Source organism: Macrotis lagotis, chromosome 2, assembly GCF_037893015.1.
Source record: "Macrotis lagotis isolate mMagLag1 chromosome 2, bilby.v1.9.chrom.fasta, whole genome shotgun sequence".
NCBI lineage: Eukaryota > Metazoa > Chordata > Mammalia > Peramelemorphia > Peramelidae > Macrotis > Macrotis lagotis.
Window position 1 is genome coordinate 104,433,380 of NC_133659.1, and position 20,379 is coordinate 104,453,758.

General features: G+C 34.8%; 1 protein-coding gene across 5 annotated transcripts in view; it reads left to right on the forward strand.

Annotated features, from left to right (window-relative positions):
- The first annotated feature begins 552 nt into the window (after nucleotides 1-552).
- MDM4 (MDM4 regulator of p53) overlaps nucleotides 553-20,379 on the forward strand; it is a 38,944-nt gene continuing 19,117 nt past the window's right edge. Inside the window, exons 1-5 of one of the 5 annotated variants that reach the window (XM_074222461.1) lie at nucleotides 553-704; nucleotides 6,249-6,355; nucleotides 9,132-9,206; nucleotides 18,052-18,185; nucleotides 18,611-18,660. In XM_074222461.1, coding sequence (XP_074078562.1) covers nucleotides 6,281-6,355; nucleotides 9,132-9,206; nucleotides 18,052-18,185; nucleotides 18,611-18,660 — 334 coding nt within the window. In that variant the 5' untranslated portion in view covers nucleotides 553-704; nucleotides 6,249-6,280. Of the gene's footprint in view, nucleotides 705-986; nucleotides 1,157-6,248; nucleotides 6,356-9,131; nucleotides 9,207-18,051; nucleotides 18,186-18,610; nucleotides 18,661-20,379 lie in introns of those variants that run through there. The other 4 variants (XR_012475663.1, XM_074222458.1, XM_074222459.1 and 1 more) reach the window with 4 other exon arrangements.

The following is a 20,379-nucleotide window of genomic DNA, read 5'->3' on the forward strand; positions in this document are numbered from 1 at the left end:
CCCCCCCCCCATTGACCCATCCTCTAGTGAGGAATGTGGCCTTCACAATCCAGAAGTGTAAATTATTCTAAAGAATAAGGTATAATTCAAACAGAGACAGGTTCTCCCCCCTCCAGGACAAGGAATGTAGAACCATCTGGACTTGTCCTGATAAGACAGGGTCAGTTGACTCTTTGCATTCTGGTCAAGGGAACATAAAATTGCTAGTCAGGGGAGGAGGAGCAGAAGGGACATAACACACAGCTTTAACTATTTCTGATCTGTCATATGCTACTGAAGACATCTCAGACTTTATCCCATTCACTATGGTGTATTGATAGTTTTCTATTTTTTTAAGATATTTTTTAAGACATTAAGATCATTTTAATGCCTCCTGCTTTGAGGTGTTAATGGCCCAATCCACCCTTTTCTTTCTTTCCATTTTGATCACTTAGATGCCCTGCGCCGGGGTGGGGGAGGGGCGGAGCTCGGAGGACGGCGGCCGCTCTAGCAGCCTCACAGCGCCGCTCTATGGTCCCCGACTTCCGCCTGCGGAGGAAGTGCTGCGGCAGCCATATTTGGAGGGGGAAGGGAGGAAGTGGCGTCTTCTTCCCTCGCCCAGGCGAGATGAAGCGGAGGCCGCGGGGCCTCTGACCGAACCTCCGGCGCCCGGGAGGGGCAGGGGCCTGTCCGCTTGGGACGACAACCCATGGAGCTGCTATAGGGTAGGTGGCGTCTGAAGGCCCTCCCGGCTCCCGGGGCGTGTGGGCAAGTCCGAGGGGAAGACGCGGCGGCTGCGGGAGGGCAAGGCCGGGGGGGAGGGGAGACGGGGCGCTACTCTCCCGGAGCCTGGGGTGGGGGGAGGCCGCGCAGGCGCGTTGCGGTCCTGAGGGAGGGCGGAGCCGCGCAGGCGCGATCCCGGGGCGAAGCCGGCGCAGGCGCGTGGAGGCCGAGGCCTGCCATAGACCCGGTGCGGCCCTCGGAGCAGGCCGGGGAGGCCGCGGGGACCGGCGAATCCCACAGTCATGACGTGACTGCTATCTCAGGCACGATTGGAACTCGGGTCTGGCCGACTCCGGACCCGAAGCCCAGGGAAAAGGAAAGGGGAAGGCGTAGAGAAGTGTTTTTGCGAGGCAGAGGGGGTGAAGTGGCTTGGCCAGGGCCACGCAGCTCGGTAGTAAGTGTCTGAGGCCGCATTTGAACCCAGGTCCTCCTGAGTCCAGGGCCGGTGCTCTGCCCCCCATTACTTTGACTGTAATTCCCCCCCTTGTACTCTGCTGTTGCTGGTGTTAGCTAGAGGAAGGCGCCCAAATGGGAACCCTGCTGCCTTGTTTTCTATTCTCCCCTGGCCCGCAGCAGTTTGACTTCTTCAACCTAATTAATTCCCTTCTCACAGAAGTTGTTAGAAACTTTTCTGATTTCACCCCCCTCCCCCCGGATCTCTCATCTCTCACTATTTGCTCAGTGGAGGATCAGTTTCTAGAAAATTCAGGCCAATCATTGTATGAACTTTTTTCTGTTTTTTTTCAAAACACCTTCAATGATCCCCAACTGTCTCTTCTTTTTCTCTATTTTCTGATAATGAAGTGGCTGTTTCCTTGTTAAATCATTCCTTCTTCATGTGCCCTTGATTTTCTTCCCTCCTGACTTCAGTGTGTTCCTTACTCAACAATCCTTTCTAAGCTTTTATTTTTTTCATTTTATTCTGCTTGTTTTTCTTTCTGCCCTCTCTCTCCTCTTTCCCCTTTCCTTTAAAAGAACTTCATTAGTCTCTACTATCATTTCTAGCTTACTCACATCCACTGTGTGTATATGTACACATGTGCATGGATGTATAGAGATCTATGTATCTTTATCCTTTCAGCCAAATTCCTAAGAAAAACTGATTCCTTTTATTTCATCCCACTTGTCAGTCCTTTTCAGTCTTTTTTCCACCCTCATTATTTAACAGATACAGTTTTCTAAATTTCCAATGATACCACAATTGCCAAATCAGATACTCTTCCCAATTCTCATGTGACATTGCTGAACAATTTCTCCTGGAGGGTTTTTTTGACAATTTTTTTCCTTCTCAATGAACACTTGTCGATTTTGTTTTGCTAGATCAACTGTATAGGACCTGCTGTGATCCCTCTTCTCTTTCCTTTGGCGACTTTATCAGTTTTCAAGGATTAAATTATCATCTCAGTGCAGAAAAGTCTCAGGTCCCATTTAGCTAGTCCTATTTTCTCTCCTGAGCTCACTCAGTCTATTGTGCATCTCAAACTCAACATGCCAGATATCATTCTCTTCTCACCCATCTCAAACCTCTCTCAACAACTTTTTTTTTAGTTTTTTTTTTTTTACAAGGCAATGGGATTAAGTGGCTTGCCCAAGGCCACACAGCTAAGTAATTATTAAGTGTCTGAGGTCAGATTTGAACTCAGGTACTCCTGACTCCAGGGCTGGTGCTCTGTCCACTGGGCCAACTCTCAACTTTTCTTCCAGTCTCCCAGTTTTATAACCTTGGTGATATTTTTTTCATATTTTCTTTTTAAAAAATTAACAAATATTTATTTTCTATCATTACTATCTTCCTCTAGTTGAAACAAAAAAGGATAAAAAAACCCCTCATAATTAATATTAAATTTCTGCATTGAATATGCTTGAAAATGTATGTCTCATTGATCCCATTATTCCCTTTTGGGTGATAATGATTCAGTCCTTTGTGGATATGGTTTCTTATTGCCTTGCATTACTCAAACTGCCCAAATTTTTCAGTTATTTTTCTTTGTAATGTTTTATTTTATATAAATTTTTCTTTGGGTGATATGCTACTCATTTCACTCTGGATTAGATTATACAGGCCTTCCCAATTTTCTCTGAAGCTGTCCATTTCATAATTTTTTCTCTCTTTGTTTTTACAAGGGGATGGCATTTCATGGCTTGCCTAAGGTGATAACAGCTAAGTATTGAGTGTCTGAAGGCAGATTTGAACTCAGTTCCTCCTGACTATCTCTGTGCCACCTTCATTTCTTTTTCTTTTTTCATTTTTTCATTTTCATTTTTAATATATTTTGTTTTTAATTATATACAATAGTAGTTTCTACCTATCATTTTTGATAAGGTTTTGAATTGTGCACATTTTCCTCCCCCCACCCCCCCATAGAAGGCAATTTGATAATTTTTATGTTGTTTCCATGTTGTATTGAGAAAAAATAATCATATCCTTAAGGAAAAAAGTAAAATATTAGAGATAGCAAAATTATGTAGTACATAAAAAAATTGTTTTTTGGGTTTTTTTTTTTGCAAGGCAATGGGGTTAAGTGGCTTGCCCAAGGCCACACAGCTAGGTAATTATTAAGTGCCTGAGGTCAAATTTGCACTCTGGTACTCTTGACTCCAGGGCCAGTGCTCTATTCACTGCGCCACCTAGCTGCCCCGAAAAACTTTTTTTTTAATTGATGGAAATAGTCTTTAGTCTCTGTTTAAATTCCACAGTTCTTTTTCTGGATACACATGGTATTCTCTGTTGCAGATAACCCTAAAATTGTCCCTGATTATTGCACTGATGGAATGAGCAAGTCCATTAAGGTTGATCATCACCCCCATGTTGCTGTTAGGGTGTACAGTGTTCTTCTAGTTCTGCTCATCTCTCTCAACATTAGTTCATGCAAGTCTTTCCAAGCTTCTCTGAATTCCCATCCCTACTGGTTTCTAATAGAATAGTAATGTTCCATAACATATTTACTGGATAAAGCACATGCCCTGGAGTCAGGAGTACCTGGGTTCAAATCTGGTCTCAGACACTTAATAATTACCAAGCTGTGTGGCCTTGGGCAAGCCACTTAACCCCATTGTCTAGCAAAAACCTAAAAAACCAAACAAAAAAACAAAAACATATATTTACCACAATTTGTTCAGCCATTCCCCAGTTGATGGGCATTCACTTGATATCCAATTCTTTGTCACCACAAACAGAGCTTCTATGAATATTTTTATTCAAGTGATGTTTTTACCCTTTTTCATGATCTCTTCAGGGTACAGACCCAGTAGTGGTATTGCTGGATCAAAGGGTATGCACATTTTTGTTATCTTTTACTTGTAATTCCAAATTGCTCTCTAGAAATGTTGGATGAGTTCATAGCTCCACCAACAATGTTTTAGTGTCCCAGAATTTTCCACATCCCTTCCAGCATCTATCACTGTCCTTTCTGATCATATTGACCAATCTGAGAGGTGTGAGGTGGTTCCTGAGAGATACTATAATTTGCCTTTCTCTAAACAGTAATGATTTAGAGCAGTTTTTCATTACTGTGCATAGTTTAATTTTCTCATCTGTAAATTGCCTTTGCATATCCTTTTACCTTTTGTCAATTGGGTACATTATCTTCATTTACTTATGCTGTAATAATATTCTCTTACATTCATATACCATGATATGTTTAGCAGTGTCTTAAAGATGAGTTCCTCCTTAGTTTTCAGGTTTTTTTTCTTATTTCCACAAGATACTGCTAATATTTTCCCTTATGAATCCTTTTCCTTTTTCTGTGATGTATTTAGGGTACAGTTCTATTATTGGTGTCTGTGGTTCAAAATGAAGCACATAGTTCCAAATTTCTTTCCAAAATGACTGGACCAGATCATGACTTCACCATGCTATACATTGATAAAAATTGAAGGTGTTGAGAAGAATCACATCCTTGAGGAAAAAAATAGAATATTAGAGATAGCAAAATTATGTAGTACATAAGAACTTTTTTTAAAAAATGAAGTTAATAGTCTTTGGTTTCTGTTTAAACTCTATAGTTCTTTCTCTGGATACAGTCCATGTGCTACTTCCAAAACTCACATTTTATATATTGCATTCCATTGCACTGGTTATTTATGGAAACTGCAGTACAATCCCTGCTCACCTCTACTTCAGGTACCACCTCATATGCAAAGGTTTTCTGTATTCCCTCTCATTATTAGTTCTCAATCTACTTAATTTCTATTTATTTCCTTATTTATATTTTGGCACTTAATATAGTAATATATGACAGTGAATTTGTGTTTTATTTATTATATTAAGAAATAAATGTGCTTTTTGCACATATCATTTATCTTTAGTTTCATCCCAAGACCATTTTAAAGGTCCTTTCTATTTTGCAAGTTGGTGTTAAGCATAGTTCATTAAAATAGCTATTGTTTATAGTAACTGATTCTTGATTTTTTTTTTTGGTGATAAGACTGTCTAACATTTCTCTGCTGACTCTTAAAAATATGTCCTTTGTTTATGCTAACTGATTTCTTGATTTTTTTTTTTTTGGTGATAGACTGTCTAACATTTCTCTGCTGACTCTTAAAATATGTACTTGATAGAATGGTACCTTTGTTAGACAATGAACTTAAAGCAGACTTTTTTTTAAAGGTTTTTGCAAGGCAGATGAAGTTAAGTGGTTTGTCCAAGGCCATACAGATAATTATTAAGTGTCTGAGGCCGAATTTGAACTCAGATACTCCTGAAGTCAGGGTTGGTGCTCTATCCACTCCTAAGGCAGACTTTTTTTTTTTTTTTAGGTTTTTGCTAGGCAATGGGGTTAAGTGGCTTGCCCAAGACCACACAGCTAGGTGTGCTCTATCCACTGCACTACCTAGCTGACCTCAAGGCAGACTTTTAAAGCTGAATTATCTACTCTTAGAAAAATAAAAATTTGGGAGCAATTGCAATTTTTCTTCATGAAAAATCAAGAGTTGACTGTACCTCAGTCTTTGGTGACTCATTTATTTTGTGACCTTTACTAATGACTAGATTTCACATTGTTCTTAAAGGTTGACTAAGCTGTTAGTAACTATTTTGACTCACATTTCTCATGACTGTTTCCAGGACTTGTCCTAACTTGTCTCTGGAGATTTCTTTTTAAGGACTACTAGCATCCTTATCAAAGTAATGCCCATAGAACAGTGCTCTGGAGCTTGGAGAGATAAGGCAAGTAAAGAGAGGGGAGAAGTTCAGGGAAGAAGGAATGATTTGTAAGTTGTACTTGAAAGTAAATGAGTTCAGTTTTAAAATGTTCTATGGAGATCAGATTATATGGGAACTTGTTTTTTGCTTCAAATAAAATCACCTGAGGGGAGGTGTGATGATGATTTGCTTATTGAACAGAATAAAATACACTGACTTTAAGTTGAAATTACCATTATTTTAGAATGATGTTGGTGTTTGTCTTTTGTTATATTTTGAAAAAAAATTATGTAACTAATAAACATTTTATCTTTGAGTAACTTTCTTTTTTTCTTCTTTTTAGTTAAGCCTACAGATTGCAACTTCACTGCCAAAATGTCATTGTCTTCTACTGCAGATTGTTCGGCATCTGAACATGCTTGCAGGATTTCACCAGGACAAGTCAATCAGGTAACCTGCCTTTTTCTTTTTTTAAGAAAACATCCACTCAGAGATGGAAATTACACTGCTGATTTAATTTCCAGACAATAGACTTCTCTATAGAACTGCTTTAGAAACATATCTTCTGGAGACCATGATCAGTTTTTCTAGGCTCTCCTAACCTTCAGCTGACTACTAAGTAAAAATATTTTGAATACTAAAGAAGCAAATAATTTGAAGGTTGATCATTTGTGAGTGTGAGGATTGTGCTGGTATGATAAGACAGTCTTCTGTGGTCATTCAGCATTTTTACTTTTTTTCCATCTCCAGATCCTTTTTTTTTTATTAGTACCTTAGTGAAATAAGTATTCAGTTCTTAATAAAATTAGTGTTTTAAAGACATTAATCATGCATTCTTTTAAATTTGGTAATTAAAGTTTAATAGAAAACTCTAGTGGGATTTATTTTGGGGGATATGTCTTTCTATTCTGCCATCATAAATATACACTTTGAAGGCACAGAAATTAGTTATCAGAAAAATTAGGGTTGTACTGATCAGTAAGTCAAACTGGTTTGGCAGAAATTTATAGTGTGGTATGCTATCCTACTATCACAGCTATTTCTGGCTATTGTCTTTTTCCTCTTCTATGACTTAGTATAGTAAATCTTGATTAGTTATAATTTAACAATAAAAAGAAATTCAGAGTAAATTTTAAATGACAGTTTTAGCTAGGACAAATTAAACACTTGAAAATTTATGGGCTTACTATATCACAATTTGAATCTCCCACTTAGGGACATTATGATAGTAATAAAGCTTGTTTTACAATTTTTTTTACCTCAGAGTATATTTCCTAGTGGCAGAAGGAACTAGTGGAAGAAGAATGTTCTGTCTTTGGTACATCCATCAGTAACTGTGTTTGTCATTCATTTAAAAGAAAAAACAAAGTATTAGGCTAGAAGGAAATCAGATAGGAGATTGTAGGAAACCTATCTTAATACTGAATGCTGAATACTTATGGTAGAAACTGTACTATTCTTATTTCTTCCTGTCCTGGAATTTAATAACACCTGATCAGGGCATACTTAGAAAATTGATGAACTCTCAGATTGTATTGTGCAGATGTGAAAGATAAAAAAAATTTCAAAAGTAAATGACCTAATAAAGTTAGAGAAAATTTGGACTTTGGTATCCCTAAAACACTGGTGGGAAACACTGAAAAGTGATCCCAATCTTGAGCGCTTTCTGACCCAAGCAGTACAGAAGAGTAGTCAACTTGGTTTAGTGGGAAGAATGCTAGATTTGGAATGTAGCAGAGACTTTGAGGGATTTTTTCTGAGCCTTTCTTTCTTTGTAAACGTTAAATTTATACTACCAATTTCATAGGGTTGTTGTGAAGATTAGATGAGATCATGATAAGAAATACTGTACAATGAGATGTTATTAAACCAGCATGATATTCAGAAGATCAACCAAAAATAACCCTTACTGATATTTTTAATTTTAACTCAATTTAGGAAATGTTTTGTAACTAATTTTTAAAATTAATTTTTATTTTTGTATTATATCTGTGATTTCATTGATATTGGAAACTTCAACTTATTTAGATTGGTCTCTGCTTTGCAATTTAAACTTGCTGATGTTTCTGGAGACTCTTGAGAAGTTAAGGGTCTTGACATGGTCAGCTACTCACTATATATCAGATTTGAACCTTTGTTTTTCCAAGAGTTTGGTTGACTCTCTTATCTTCTGTATCACACTACTCTCCTTCCTTAATTTTAAGTGTGCAATTGGCTGGCAGTCTTTTTTTTAAGATTTTAGTTATTTTGAGTTTTACAATTTTTCCCCGAAGAATCTTACTTCCCTTTCCCATCCCCCACAGAAGGCAATTTGCCAGTCTTTACATTGTTTCCATGGTATACATTGATCCAAATTGAATATGATGAGAGAGAAATCATAACCTTAAGGAAGAAACATAAAGTAAAAGAGATAGTAAGATCAGACAATAAGTTATCAGGTTTTCTTTTCCTAAATTAAAGGTAATAGTTCTTTCTTTGGATACAGATGGTATTCTCCATTGCAGACAGCTCCAAATTGTCCCTGATTGTTGCACTGATGGAATGAGCAAGTCCATCAAAGTTGATCATCACCTCCATGTTGCTGTTGGGGTGTACAGTGTTTTTCTGGTTCTGCTCATCTCACTTAGCATCAGTTCATGCAAATCCCTCCAGGCTTCCCTAAATTCCCATCCCTCTTGGTTTCTAATAGAACCATAGTGTTCCATGACATACATATAAACTATTGCTAAACTATTCCTCAATTGAAGGACATTTACTTGATTTCCAATTCTTTGCCACCACAAACAGAGCTGCTATGAATATTTTTGTACAAGTGATGTTTTTACCCTTTTTCATCATCTCTTCAGGGTTTAGACCCAGTAGTGTTATTTATTTATTCAAGAGACTGGTTTCTGAGAAGTGTTGAATGATGCATGTACTTAAATTCCTAAAGTTATTTTTAAATGTATGATTAAATGTCTTAATAAATGAATATTATGTTATAGATGGAGAATATAAATTTCCAAAAGGAAGCTACTAGAACAAAAGTATTTTATACTCTCGAATAAATATTTTTGTCAGCAAATGTAATGATCTATGTGCAAGAAATAACCACCTGTGTCTTTGGGCATTTTTAGGCATAGTCATATCCGTGTTTGTCTTTCAGGATATATCTATCTATCTATCTATATCTATATGAAATTTTAGTTAAAATATAATTAGCAGTTTATATTTATGTCTGTATTAGGTACGACCGAAACTGCCACTGCTAAAAATTTTGCAAGCAGCAGGTGCACAAGGTGAAATGTTCACCATGAAAGAAGTAAGTACATCATTGTAGACTTTTTAACTTTTAGAGTCAAATAGAAGTCAGTTACTTCCCTTACACAGTTTAAGAATACTTCAACAATGTAAGCAAGGAAATGAAGTAGTGTCTAATTTTCTTAGAAGCTCATCTGTACTCATGAGAAAGGGAGATTTATTTAAATCAAGAGTTCTACTTTTGAGACCTTGGAGTAGCAATTTCTGTCTTTTAAATACTTAAGTTCAAGTTGTATTTGATTATAAATTTTTTTCTCTGGAGTTCTTTTTGAAGTGTGTTGTCAGCTAAATAAAAGATTTGCTGAATTCAATTATTTTAAGATTAAAATGCAAAGTGTGTGCAAGATTAAAAAATGACACTGTCACTGATTTACAGGGTATCCTGCCAGCCAGGAATTAAATGCAGTAGTTTTTCATTATAAACGTGTCAGATATTCCTGCCGATTCCTATGACTTATTTTAAACACTTATGCATTTAAATAACTTATTTAGCTTCTAAAATTTTTTTGCCAAAACAAATTGAATCCTTTTAAGTGGTTGAGGGCTTAGTGTTAAAATGTTAATCAGTGTTAGCAGCCCACATGTAGCATAGTAAAGATCTTCCTATTGAATGGGAAAAAAAGTCTCTAATTTATTGAAACATTTTATTTTGGCACAGCAAATAGTTTTGAACAAATTGTCTTACAGAATACATTTTTGGAGAAAGTTAATTTGCCTAATGTTAATCTAGAGGAGACATGTCATTTAACTTTTGACAGAATGTTCTTTAATATTGACTCTTGTATTTTTTTGTCATTTCTCCTTGCATGTGTGTGCATGTGTGCACACACACACAAGCTCACTATGGTGTATGTGGAGAGAGAGAGATAGCTATAGATATATTAAACAACTATCTAAATATACTCTTCTTTTGGTTCTAGTAACTTCATTTAATGTATCCTTTTGTAGGTTTTTCCAGGTTTTCCTCCAAATTTTTCATTATTCCTAATGTTTCAGTAATACTCCATTTCATTCACATACTTAATTTGTAAAGCATTTTCCAAGTTGGGACTTTTTGTTATCACAGGTAATTCTATTATTATCATGTATATATGTAGGATTCTTAACTTTCTGCAACTTAACTTTCATGTTAGGATTTCAATACAGGAATCTTGTAGAATATGAACAAATTAGTAACTTTAGTTGTATAATTCCAGATTATTTTTCAGGATTGAACCAATTCAAAGATAAACCTACTTAACCCAGTGAATCAGCAGGCATGGTTTTCAACAATGAGTTTTCCAGTCTTTTAGTGTGTTTGCTAACTTGATAGTTTCCAAATAGGATAGGGGATTAATACTTCAGGATTTTTTAGTATGTTTTTCTTGAAATGAGTATTTAGAAAAATGCTTGAGGTTTTTCTTCAAATGAAGAGATAAAAATTATTAGTATCTGACTGTTGACTAGGGAATGGCTTAGTCATACATTTGTGTCATTCCCTATAGTTTTTAGCTATCAAACTTTATTAGAGGTTTTTAATGTAATTTTCCTCATTTACATTTTTCTTCAATGTTAGAGGGATCAATTTTTATTTGTTTAAAAGCTTTTTAGTTTTATATGATTATTTTATATTTAATGTTTTGTATCCTGTTTGATTATGCTTTTCATCCCTAGTGGAAAAATAGTAGAAATTAGTCAAAAATAGAAAGTTTCATCTGTGATTATGGAGTTGTGAAAGAGCTCTCTTCCCCCCCCCCCCCCAAGGCAAAGGGAGTTAAGTGGCTTGCCCCAGGCCACACGGCTAGGTAATTATTAAGTGTCTGAGACCGGATTTGAACCCAGGTACTCCTGACTCCAGGGTCGGTGCTTTATCCACTGCGCCACCTAGCCGCCCTGAGCTTTCTATTTTCTTCATCTTTTTTTTCTTTAAATTACATGACATTTCACATTCATCTATTTATCCATCTGGAGTTTGTTGTGGTAGAAGATATAAAATACTGATTTAAAATTGAAAAAAAAATTTTAATTGAAAAAGTTTTTTATCAATGAGCAATGTTTTATTTTCTTTTCCACCTCCCATGCTACCTCTTCTCCTTTGGAAAAAAAGAAAAAAAAACTCTTGTAACAAATATAGTCAGATAAAATGCATTTTTGCCTTGGCCGTGTCTAAAAAGGTGTCTCAATCCACATCCCTGAATATTTGTCAATAGGTGAGTAGTAGCATGCTTCATCACAGGTCCTCTGGTTTCATGGTGTTGATCAAGAGGTTTTTTTCAAAGTATTGTTTTTACTGTTCCCTTTATGTGTTCTGTATACAAGTCTTTCCAGGTCTATTGGGTTCATATGCTATTCTGCAATTGATGGGTACTTACTTTCTCTACAAAAAGAAGTGCTATAATTATTTTAGTACATAGAAAACCATTTTAATTTTTTTAGGCACAATCCAAATTGCTTTTCAAAATGACTGAACCAGTTCATCATGACTCTATGAACAGCATGTGCTATGTGTTAAGCTTCTATATTATCAGTAGTTATATATGCAGCTGGGAAGCATGGAAGACATGAGTTCAATATTCCTATAGACATAATCCTCTGTGACCCTCAGCTAATAACTTAAAACTTCTCTGTCTCACAATGAAAAAAATAATCATCTACCTCACTGGTTTTTTTTCTTTTGGTTGTTTTTGAGTTTTACAATTTTTACCCCAATCTCGCTCCCCCCTCCCCCGCCCCCATAGAATGCAGGCTGATGGTCTTTACATTGTTTCCATGCTATACATTGGTCAAAATTGAATGTTCTGAGAGAAAAATCATATCCTTAAGGAAAAAATAAAATACAAGAGATAGCAAACTTACATAATAAGATAACTTTTTTTTAAAAAAATAAAGGTGATAATCTTTGGTCTTTGATTAAACTCTACAATTCTTTATTTGGATACAGATGGTCTTCTCCATTGCAGAAACCCTAAAATTGTCCCTGATTATTGCACTGATGAACTGAGCAAGTCTATTAAGGTTGATCATCACCCCCATGTGGCTGTTAGGGTGTATAATGTTTTTCTGGTTCTGTTCATCTCGCTTAGCATCAGTTCATGCAAATCCTTACAGGTTTCTCTGAATTCCCATCTCTTGGTTTCTAATAGAAAATAGTGTTCCATAACATACATATACCATAATTTTTAGCCATTCCCCAATTGATGGACATTCACTCAATTTCCAATTCTTTGCCACCACAAACAGGGCTGCTATGAATATTTTTGTACGAGTGATGTTTTTACCCTTTTTCATGATCTCTTCAGGGTAGAGACCCAGTAGAACCTCACTGGATTATTGTGAGAATCAAATGAATTTATATATGTAAAGCACTTTGTAAACCTATTTTGCACAATTTATATACTATCATTTTTAATCTTATCTAATAAAGAACTTTTTCTCTGAAGTTTGTGGATTTATCAAAAGCTACTTGCATGCTGCTTTCTTTGTGTAGTGGAAGATGAAGCCTTACTACTTTTTTCCATTATTTCTTTATATATTCTTAATCTTTTATTCTTCCAAATCTTTTAAAAATTGTGAAATTACTTTGGTACTTTGATTAATAAAGAACTAAATCTATAGAGTAATTTGGATGATGTTGCAATTTTTGGTGTACCAAGTGTATGTGTTTGCATTTTAAAGGTTTTTTGCCGAGTTCTGGGTTTCTTAAATGGAGTACTTGAAAATTAATTCTGTGAAAATTTCTCCCCCCCTTTCCCCAGACTTAAGCTCAGTATTTCAGTATGCATTTTTCTTGTGTGGGAGACATTTTCCTCTTTCATTCCAATGTTTCCTTTCCTGTTGTTGATTGATAGTTTTGACCAAAGTTTTTAGATGGTAGAGGTCTATTTTTGTTTTTTTAGAAGACCATTTGGAAATAACTTCTCATTGTCCTGTTTGCTCTTGAGAGAAAGTCACTTTTTTTTCCATGATGGCTTTTAGATTGTATTGATTATCAGTCTCTTTTTCTCCTCTCCTAATCTTACCAGTTTTTAGGTCTGTGAAGGTATTTGCAGTTTGAAATAATTGCCTTCCAAATGGATAGATTTTGAACTAACTATTTTATACTACTTCCAAAATTCTAAGATTGTGTTTTTGAGATTTTTTTTTGTTTTGCAAGGCAATGAGGTTAAGTGGCTTGCCCAAGACCATACAGCTAAGTAATTATCAAGTGTCTGAGGCCAGATTTGAACTCAGGTACTCCTGACTCCAGGGCTGGTGCTCTATTCACTATGCTACCATGGTAGCTCTGTGAACCTATCAAATTTCTTTCATATTTAGTTGAAAATTCTTTAGCAGAAGTAATAGTGAAGCAACATTGGTGTAGAATATGAAGGTTTAAGAAGTATGTTGAGACAGTATTTTCTTATTTTTCCTTTTTAATTGGTCTTACTCCTCTTGAAACATCTCTAAACTATTCCAGCCAAATTGCACTTTATAATAAAAATTTTAAAGAACCAAAAAACAAAAAGAATAACAAGGTCTTCTCAGCAACCTTCCACCAATCTTGTCCAAATAATTTTCTCATTAAGACTAAGACAGCAAACAATAAAAATCCTAGGATGGTGGATCCCAACACAGAGGCTGTGGCCATAGCCTTTAGACCAGCATTGTTACTTTGATTTCTATTTAGCTCCAACACAAAATTCATTCATACATGATCTTTTTATTTTCATTCAGTTAGTCCTTCAGCAGGCAACAATTGAGCTCCATTTATGTGTCAGTCATTGTGCTAGACATTAGGCCTATCTTTAAGTCCCATTTGAAATTATTATTAGTTCATCAACACTTAATGGTTTCTTAGAATGTCCTATTAGTACATGTAATTGTGAATACACTGAGGCAACAGGATATAGAGTCAAGCTCTGCATTGTCTGTATACTTGTGTTCTAGTTCCAGTTCTGTCATCAGCTTATTGTATGGCATTTATATGTCACTTTAAAGTTTGCAAAGTGCTTTAGGCATAGTATTTAATTTGAACTTCATAACAATGCTAAAAGTACTACAGATTGTATTATCATTTTCTGAATGAGGAGCAAAATTAGATGGAGGAGTTTGTTCACAGTCACACAGTCTGTATAGGAGAGAAGGACTTAGTGATTCATAAGACCACTTCTGTGTAGAAAACCATTCTCCTTTTTCTCAGATAGAAGAGTGTATCACTTTGCACCCCAGTTTCTATTCTTTGCAATAAGGTTAATATTACTCGACCTACATAATTCAAAGGAGTGTTGTCAAAATCAAATAAAGTTAAGGAAACAATATATGGAAAAGTATAAATTTCTTTTTTTTTGAGATTGAAATATGGTTTATTTAACTTCAATAAAAGTATACATTTTATAGTAATATTATTAGATAATTCTACTTGGTGTTCTGAACAAATCTCTTAAGGTTTGATAACGTGTTTATTTGTCACTGGGTTTCTTTCTTTAGTTATTCATTTTCCCCTTTCTCATTTCTCAGGCTATTTAGTAACTGTTTATATTAGTACATGGAGCACATGTCTTGGAAAAGGGCACATATTCAGTGTAATCATTTATTCACTATAATGAGAATAGCCTTAGGGGATTGTCTGTATAGATGTCCAACATAATAATGAGATAATTATTTGGTTCCCCTAGGCACAACTAAATAAGTTGGAGAGGTGTATGGGCATAAATGATTTATAACACATACTTCTCTGTTTATGATTGAATTGTGATAGAAGGAAAATTCTAACTAGCTGAGGACATAAATGGACTCAATTAATGAAGCATTGTTTTTGCTGGTTTTTTAGTTTTGTTGGGGTTTTTTTTGCCCGATACCTGGACAAATCATTTAATTTTTAATTGCTTTAATTTTATGTTAACTGATTTATAAATGTAAGCTAAATCTGTAAAATAAAGCAGCACCAAGCTAAAATGCAAAGTGAGAATGTGTGTATGTGTGTATTTATATAAATATATATAAATACACACACACATATACATATATATGTAGAGAGAGACAAACACACAGTGTGGGAGTATATAGAGTTTTTTTCTTGTAATTTTAAAGTATTTTTATTGATGCTCTTTTTAAAAATATTGTTCACCAAACAGTGTCTCCCATCCTATTAAAGAATCCTTTCAGGTACCAAAAAAAGTTCAGTTAAGCAGAATGTATCATTACATGGATCATGCCAGACAATGTAAACCTCCTTCTAAAAGAGACATTTGTCATTTCTCTCAAGTCAGGATTTTTAAAAATTGTTTTTGAAACTTTCGATCATAGTTAATGTATTTGTCTGTTTTCCTCTCATTTTATTGCTCAGGTGAAATGCTACAAAATAGACTGAATTTTTAAGTAATTCAAAAGATTTTTTTTTTTTTTGCTTAAAAGGAATGCTATTATTTAAAGGAAGATGATGCCATTAAAGTAATCTCCATATGTTTGAGATAAATTTGTCTTCTCTAAGTTAGGTATCAAAAGTGAAGTTGAGACTCTAGAGGAAAGACCTTCTGAATAAGGTTCCCTTATATGTACCCCTTTATTTGGAAGATCATTGAATTTGTCAGCTCCAAGAAAGTGGTTTTGGTGTGACTGAGGTAATTATGTAATATATCAGTTCCAGGAAAAAATGATGGGAGTTCCCCTGTATAAGTTTCTAAACTTCAGATTTCTTTTAGCTAAAGTGTTTCTTTTTTTTGTAGTCTTCCCTCTTTTCATTTTATTGCAATTATTGTACAGTGAAGGTACTGGTCTAGATGATGTGCTATATCTAAGTACTGTGATAACATGCTTACTAAAATAAGTTGATCCATCTGGAGAAAAAAATTCTGCAATATATATTTTAGGCACAAAACCACTAGAAGCAATTTTTGTTCATTTAGATTAAACAAATTCTAAATATTAGAGGGAGAAATAGAAGTCCAGAAATGGGAAGAATGTTCCTTATGTGCCCATATTAGAAATTTGGAAATTTCTAATACTGAATCATTTTAGTATTATATTTTTATAATCTCCAGTAAAATTCCACATTTGGGATTAAGTAAAAATTCAAAATTTAGATAAAAGTCCCAGAACAATTGTAACTTAAATATTGGTGTATTCTGAATAGTTTTTCTAAAATTATTCAGTCTCTTTGTCTACTTCTGAGGCAGGATTGGGTTCTAGAACTTGTTTCTTAAACTATTTTGACAGTTTTATTTCAATGTAGTTGGGTTATTTTGTAGTCATGTATTTTATTCTTTTAAGAACATTATTCTGAGAAGAGGTCTTTAGGTTTCACTAGCCTTTCAAAGGGAGCAACACAAAAAAAAAAGGCAGAAGAATTGTTCTGAGGATTCTTGTTTCTACTTGATCAGAAGTAAACTGAAGAGACTTCCTTCTTTTGATTCAAAGATTTTTAGATCACTTTAGGAAGGATGGATTGTAACCAGTTAGGCCCTCTATAAGAAAGATGTAAAAAGATTTCAGTATAGGGCTTTGTTTCGGAGGATAAGAGTTTTTAATCTAGATTTGTCCAAAGGCTTTAGGGGCTAGAAGGTGGAGAAAAAAAAGCTCTCTTAATCTTTCTAAAAGGGGGAGTAGGGACAGCCTAGGTGGTGCAGTGGATAGAGCACCGGCCCTGGAGTCAGGAGTACCTGAGTTCAAGTCTGGCCTCAGATGCTTAGTAATTACCTAGCTGTGTGACCTTGGGCAAGCCACTTAACCTTATTGCCTTGCAAAAAATTAAAAAATAAATAAAAGAGGTAGTACATGCTAGGTCTGTATCCCAAAGACATTCAAAAAAAGAGAAAAGATCCTAGTTGTACAAAAATGTTTATAGCAGCTCTTTGTGGTGGCTAAGAGTTGGAAATCAAAGGGATGGCCATCAACTGAGGAATGACTGGACAATATGATTACAATAGAATATTATTGTGCTATAAGAAGTTACAAATCATTTTAGAAAAACCTGGAAAAATTTGTATGAACTGATGTAAAGTGACATATCCAGGAGAATGTTGTATACGCTAATAGCAATAGTGTGTGTGATGTAGTGAATGATTTAGTTATTCTAAGCAATAAAAAAAATCTTAAGACTGTCCCAAAGGATTCATGATTAGAAACATATTTAACTAATATAGCAAGTACCAGATGACCTTGGGGAAGAATGCACCAACAAGTGGTGGTGCAGAGAAGACTTGCAGAAGGTAATGTAGGAGCTGAGGCTTGATTCCAATGGATGAAAAGAAGCAACTTTCCAGGCCTCAGGGATTGTCAGTGTGGTGGAAGGAATGGTAAAGTTGCTGAGGTTGACTACAGTGTGCAAAGTAGTGCTATACTAGTTATGGGTAACAAGGAGGAAAATGAAACCAATCCTGTCCTCATGGTGCTATCATTTTATTTTATTTTATTTTGCTCTCTATTAAAGATTTTATTTACTTTGAGTTTTACAATTTTTCCCTGAATCTTACTCCCCCCCCCCCCACAGAAGGCAATTTGTCAATCTTTACATTGTTTCCATGGTATATGTTGATCCAAATTGAATGTGATGAGAGAGAAATATCCTTAAGGAAATCATATCTATAAAGTATAAGAGATAGCAAGATCAGACAATAGGATATCAGGGTTTTTTTTCCCTAAATTAAATGTAATAGTCCTTGGTCTTTGTTCAGACTCCATAGTTCTTTCTCTGAATACAGATGGTATTCTCCTTTGCAGATGATCTCTCATTTTATTGAACCATGTCCTGATGCCCTCAGATTTTATATTATTGAGGTCCTTGAAAATACTTTGACGTTGTTCAATAGCTATCTCTTATCTCCTATAAAAATATTGAGTTGCAGGTAGTAATCGACATAATGCTATTTTACTGTTTTATCTCCATGCAGGTCATGCATTATTTAGGCCAGTATATAATGGTGAAGCAGCTTTATGATCAGCAAGAACAACACATAGTATATTGTGATGGAGATCTTCTAGGAGAGCTCTTAGGACTTCAAAGCTTCTCTGTGAAAGATCCAAGGTAAGAAGACTCAAGGTTTGCTTTCCTGCGGTTTGCCCACAACCTTGTGTGATACATGGTCCTGTGTCCACAGGCCAACAGTAATTGAGAAGTCCATGCTCTTTTCTGAATCCATCTTAGAAGTGTAATGAGGATATTTTCTTAATTAAAATTTAAAACTAGAAGGCAAGAATTGATTCTTTCATGAAATTATTTTTATTAAGGTTGTCAAACTCACAGGATTAGGACCTATTAGTTTCTCTCTCATAGATATTTCTTCTTCACTTAAAAATAGGAATATAATGAAGCATCATGTCTTTACCTCATGGAGAGAAATAATAGGATTATCAAAAATCAATGAGATCAATGAGAGTGCTTAGAAGAACTACAGAAATCTGAGTAACAATTTTTTTTCCTGTTTAATTTTTTCCTTCATCTCTTAACAGCCCCCTTTATGACATGCTAAGAAAGAACCTGGTTACTGCAACTCTTACAGGTATGCCATCCTCTTTTGTTAGAATATACACATATATACATAGTGCAGCAATGATTTGATTAGGGCAAGTAATAGGAAAGGAGGAATATCGATGATATATATATGGGAATGATTAGAAAGGATATAACACTTTTAAAAATGTTATTGCCATGTATTCAAGCTTCATTTACTTTTTTCTTGATTATGATGTATTTACTCTTTCAATGTAGTTGATGAAGTATTTTCAGGAAATGGAGAGTGTGTGTGTGTGTCCGTCTTGACTATATATGTCAAGGTGTGATGTCCTAGGGTTGATTGACAAACTGGATCCATGCATTTTGTCTTTTCTAGGGGATGTAAAATTTACAAAACATTTTGTTAGCCCTTTACTGCTATTTGAGCTGGTCTCAAATTAGGAAAGTCTGAAGATTTTTGGGACTTGACTTTAAGCAATATAGCCCAGTTGTGTCAATCCTTGAAATATTGTGTTGTTTTGATAGCTTAATAGTAAATTGGTGGTCATCCATCCCCAATAATTGTGCTTGCCTTGAAATAAGATAAAACACTTTGAATTTTTTCAAATCCAAATGTGTGAATTTTAATTCTTTTTATATAGATAAACTTTGGGATCTTTTTGTACTTGGGTAATTCTCAGATCAGATTTCAGGAAGGGTCTTTAAATGAAATGGCCATATTATTGAAATTTAATTATTATAGAAAAATTTATCTTCTCTAACTATAGAATCTATATTTCTTTGAGCACTAAAGGAAGGAAATATAGCAATAAATTCCTGATATTTCAGCAGATACCCAGGAAATCAATAAACTGTGTCTAATTGTATTATAACAATATAGCATAACTATCTCTCAATCTTTCTCTATATGCATACACATATATTATTTGTGTTTAAAGTCCCCCTCTTTCTTTACTTCATTTGTTATTTTCATACTAATTTTTCAGGAGTTAGCTTGCCATAAATGCTCTCAATATATAATTTTCTGGTGACAGAATTTATCCTAAAATGTTTTGTAATTGCCCCTCTAATTTCAATTGCACTTTTGTGAATGAACATTTCTTTAGTTATTTCTGTTAACTTACATATATTGGTTTTTGCATTTTCCATTAGTAAAGGAAATGAAAGAAAATATCTTCCATCCTTTAACTCCATAGCGGTTATGAAGCACATTTCATCTCCTGGGAGATATATCTTTTGTTTTGATTGAAGGGAATGCTATTAATTTAAAGAAATTTGTTCCATTAAATTGTGTGTTTGAGTAGGATAATAAGAGGAAATGGGTGCAGCACATCTGAACATTTATTTGATACCTTCCCTCTTTGCATATTAATTTTCCTAGAAATGATTTCTATATTGTTTTGTTCTGTCAGTTGCTTTAACATATTGAAATAAGTAGCTATTTTGAAGCTACACATTACAGTAACTGTCTAACCAGCTTGTCATCTGCATGGTATCCTAATTTGAACTTTTTGTAAAAGGACAGTATATGTTAGCAAAGCTTTTCTCAGAAGAAAGTCACTTGTTTTGATCCCTTCATCTTCTGTCTTTAAACATTTTTTTAACTTAAAAAGCATTTCTGTTATCAAAAAAAATTATCAAACTTTAATTTTGGAGTGTTCTGCTTTGTACGAAATAGCTGTAGTGTTAGCTGAGTTAAAATTGAAAAATTTAGTATTTAAGTAAATCCTTAAATAAGGTTGTCATTGATTGTGTTATGAGTGAA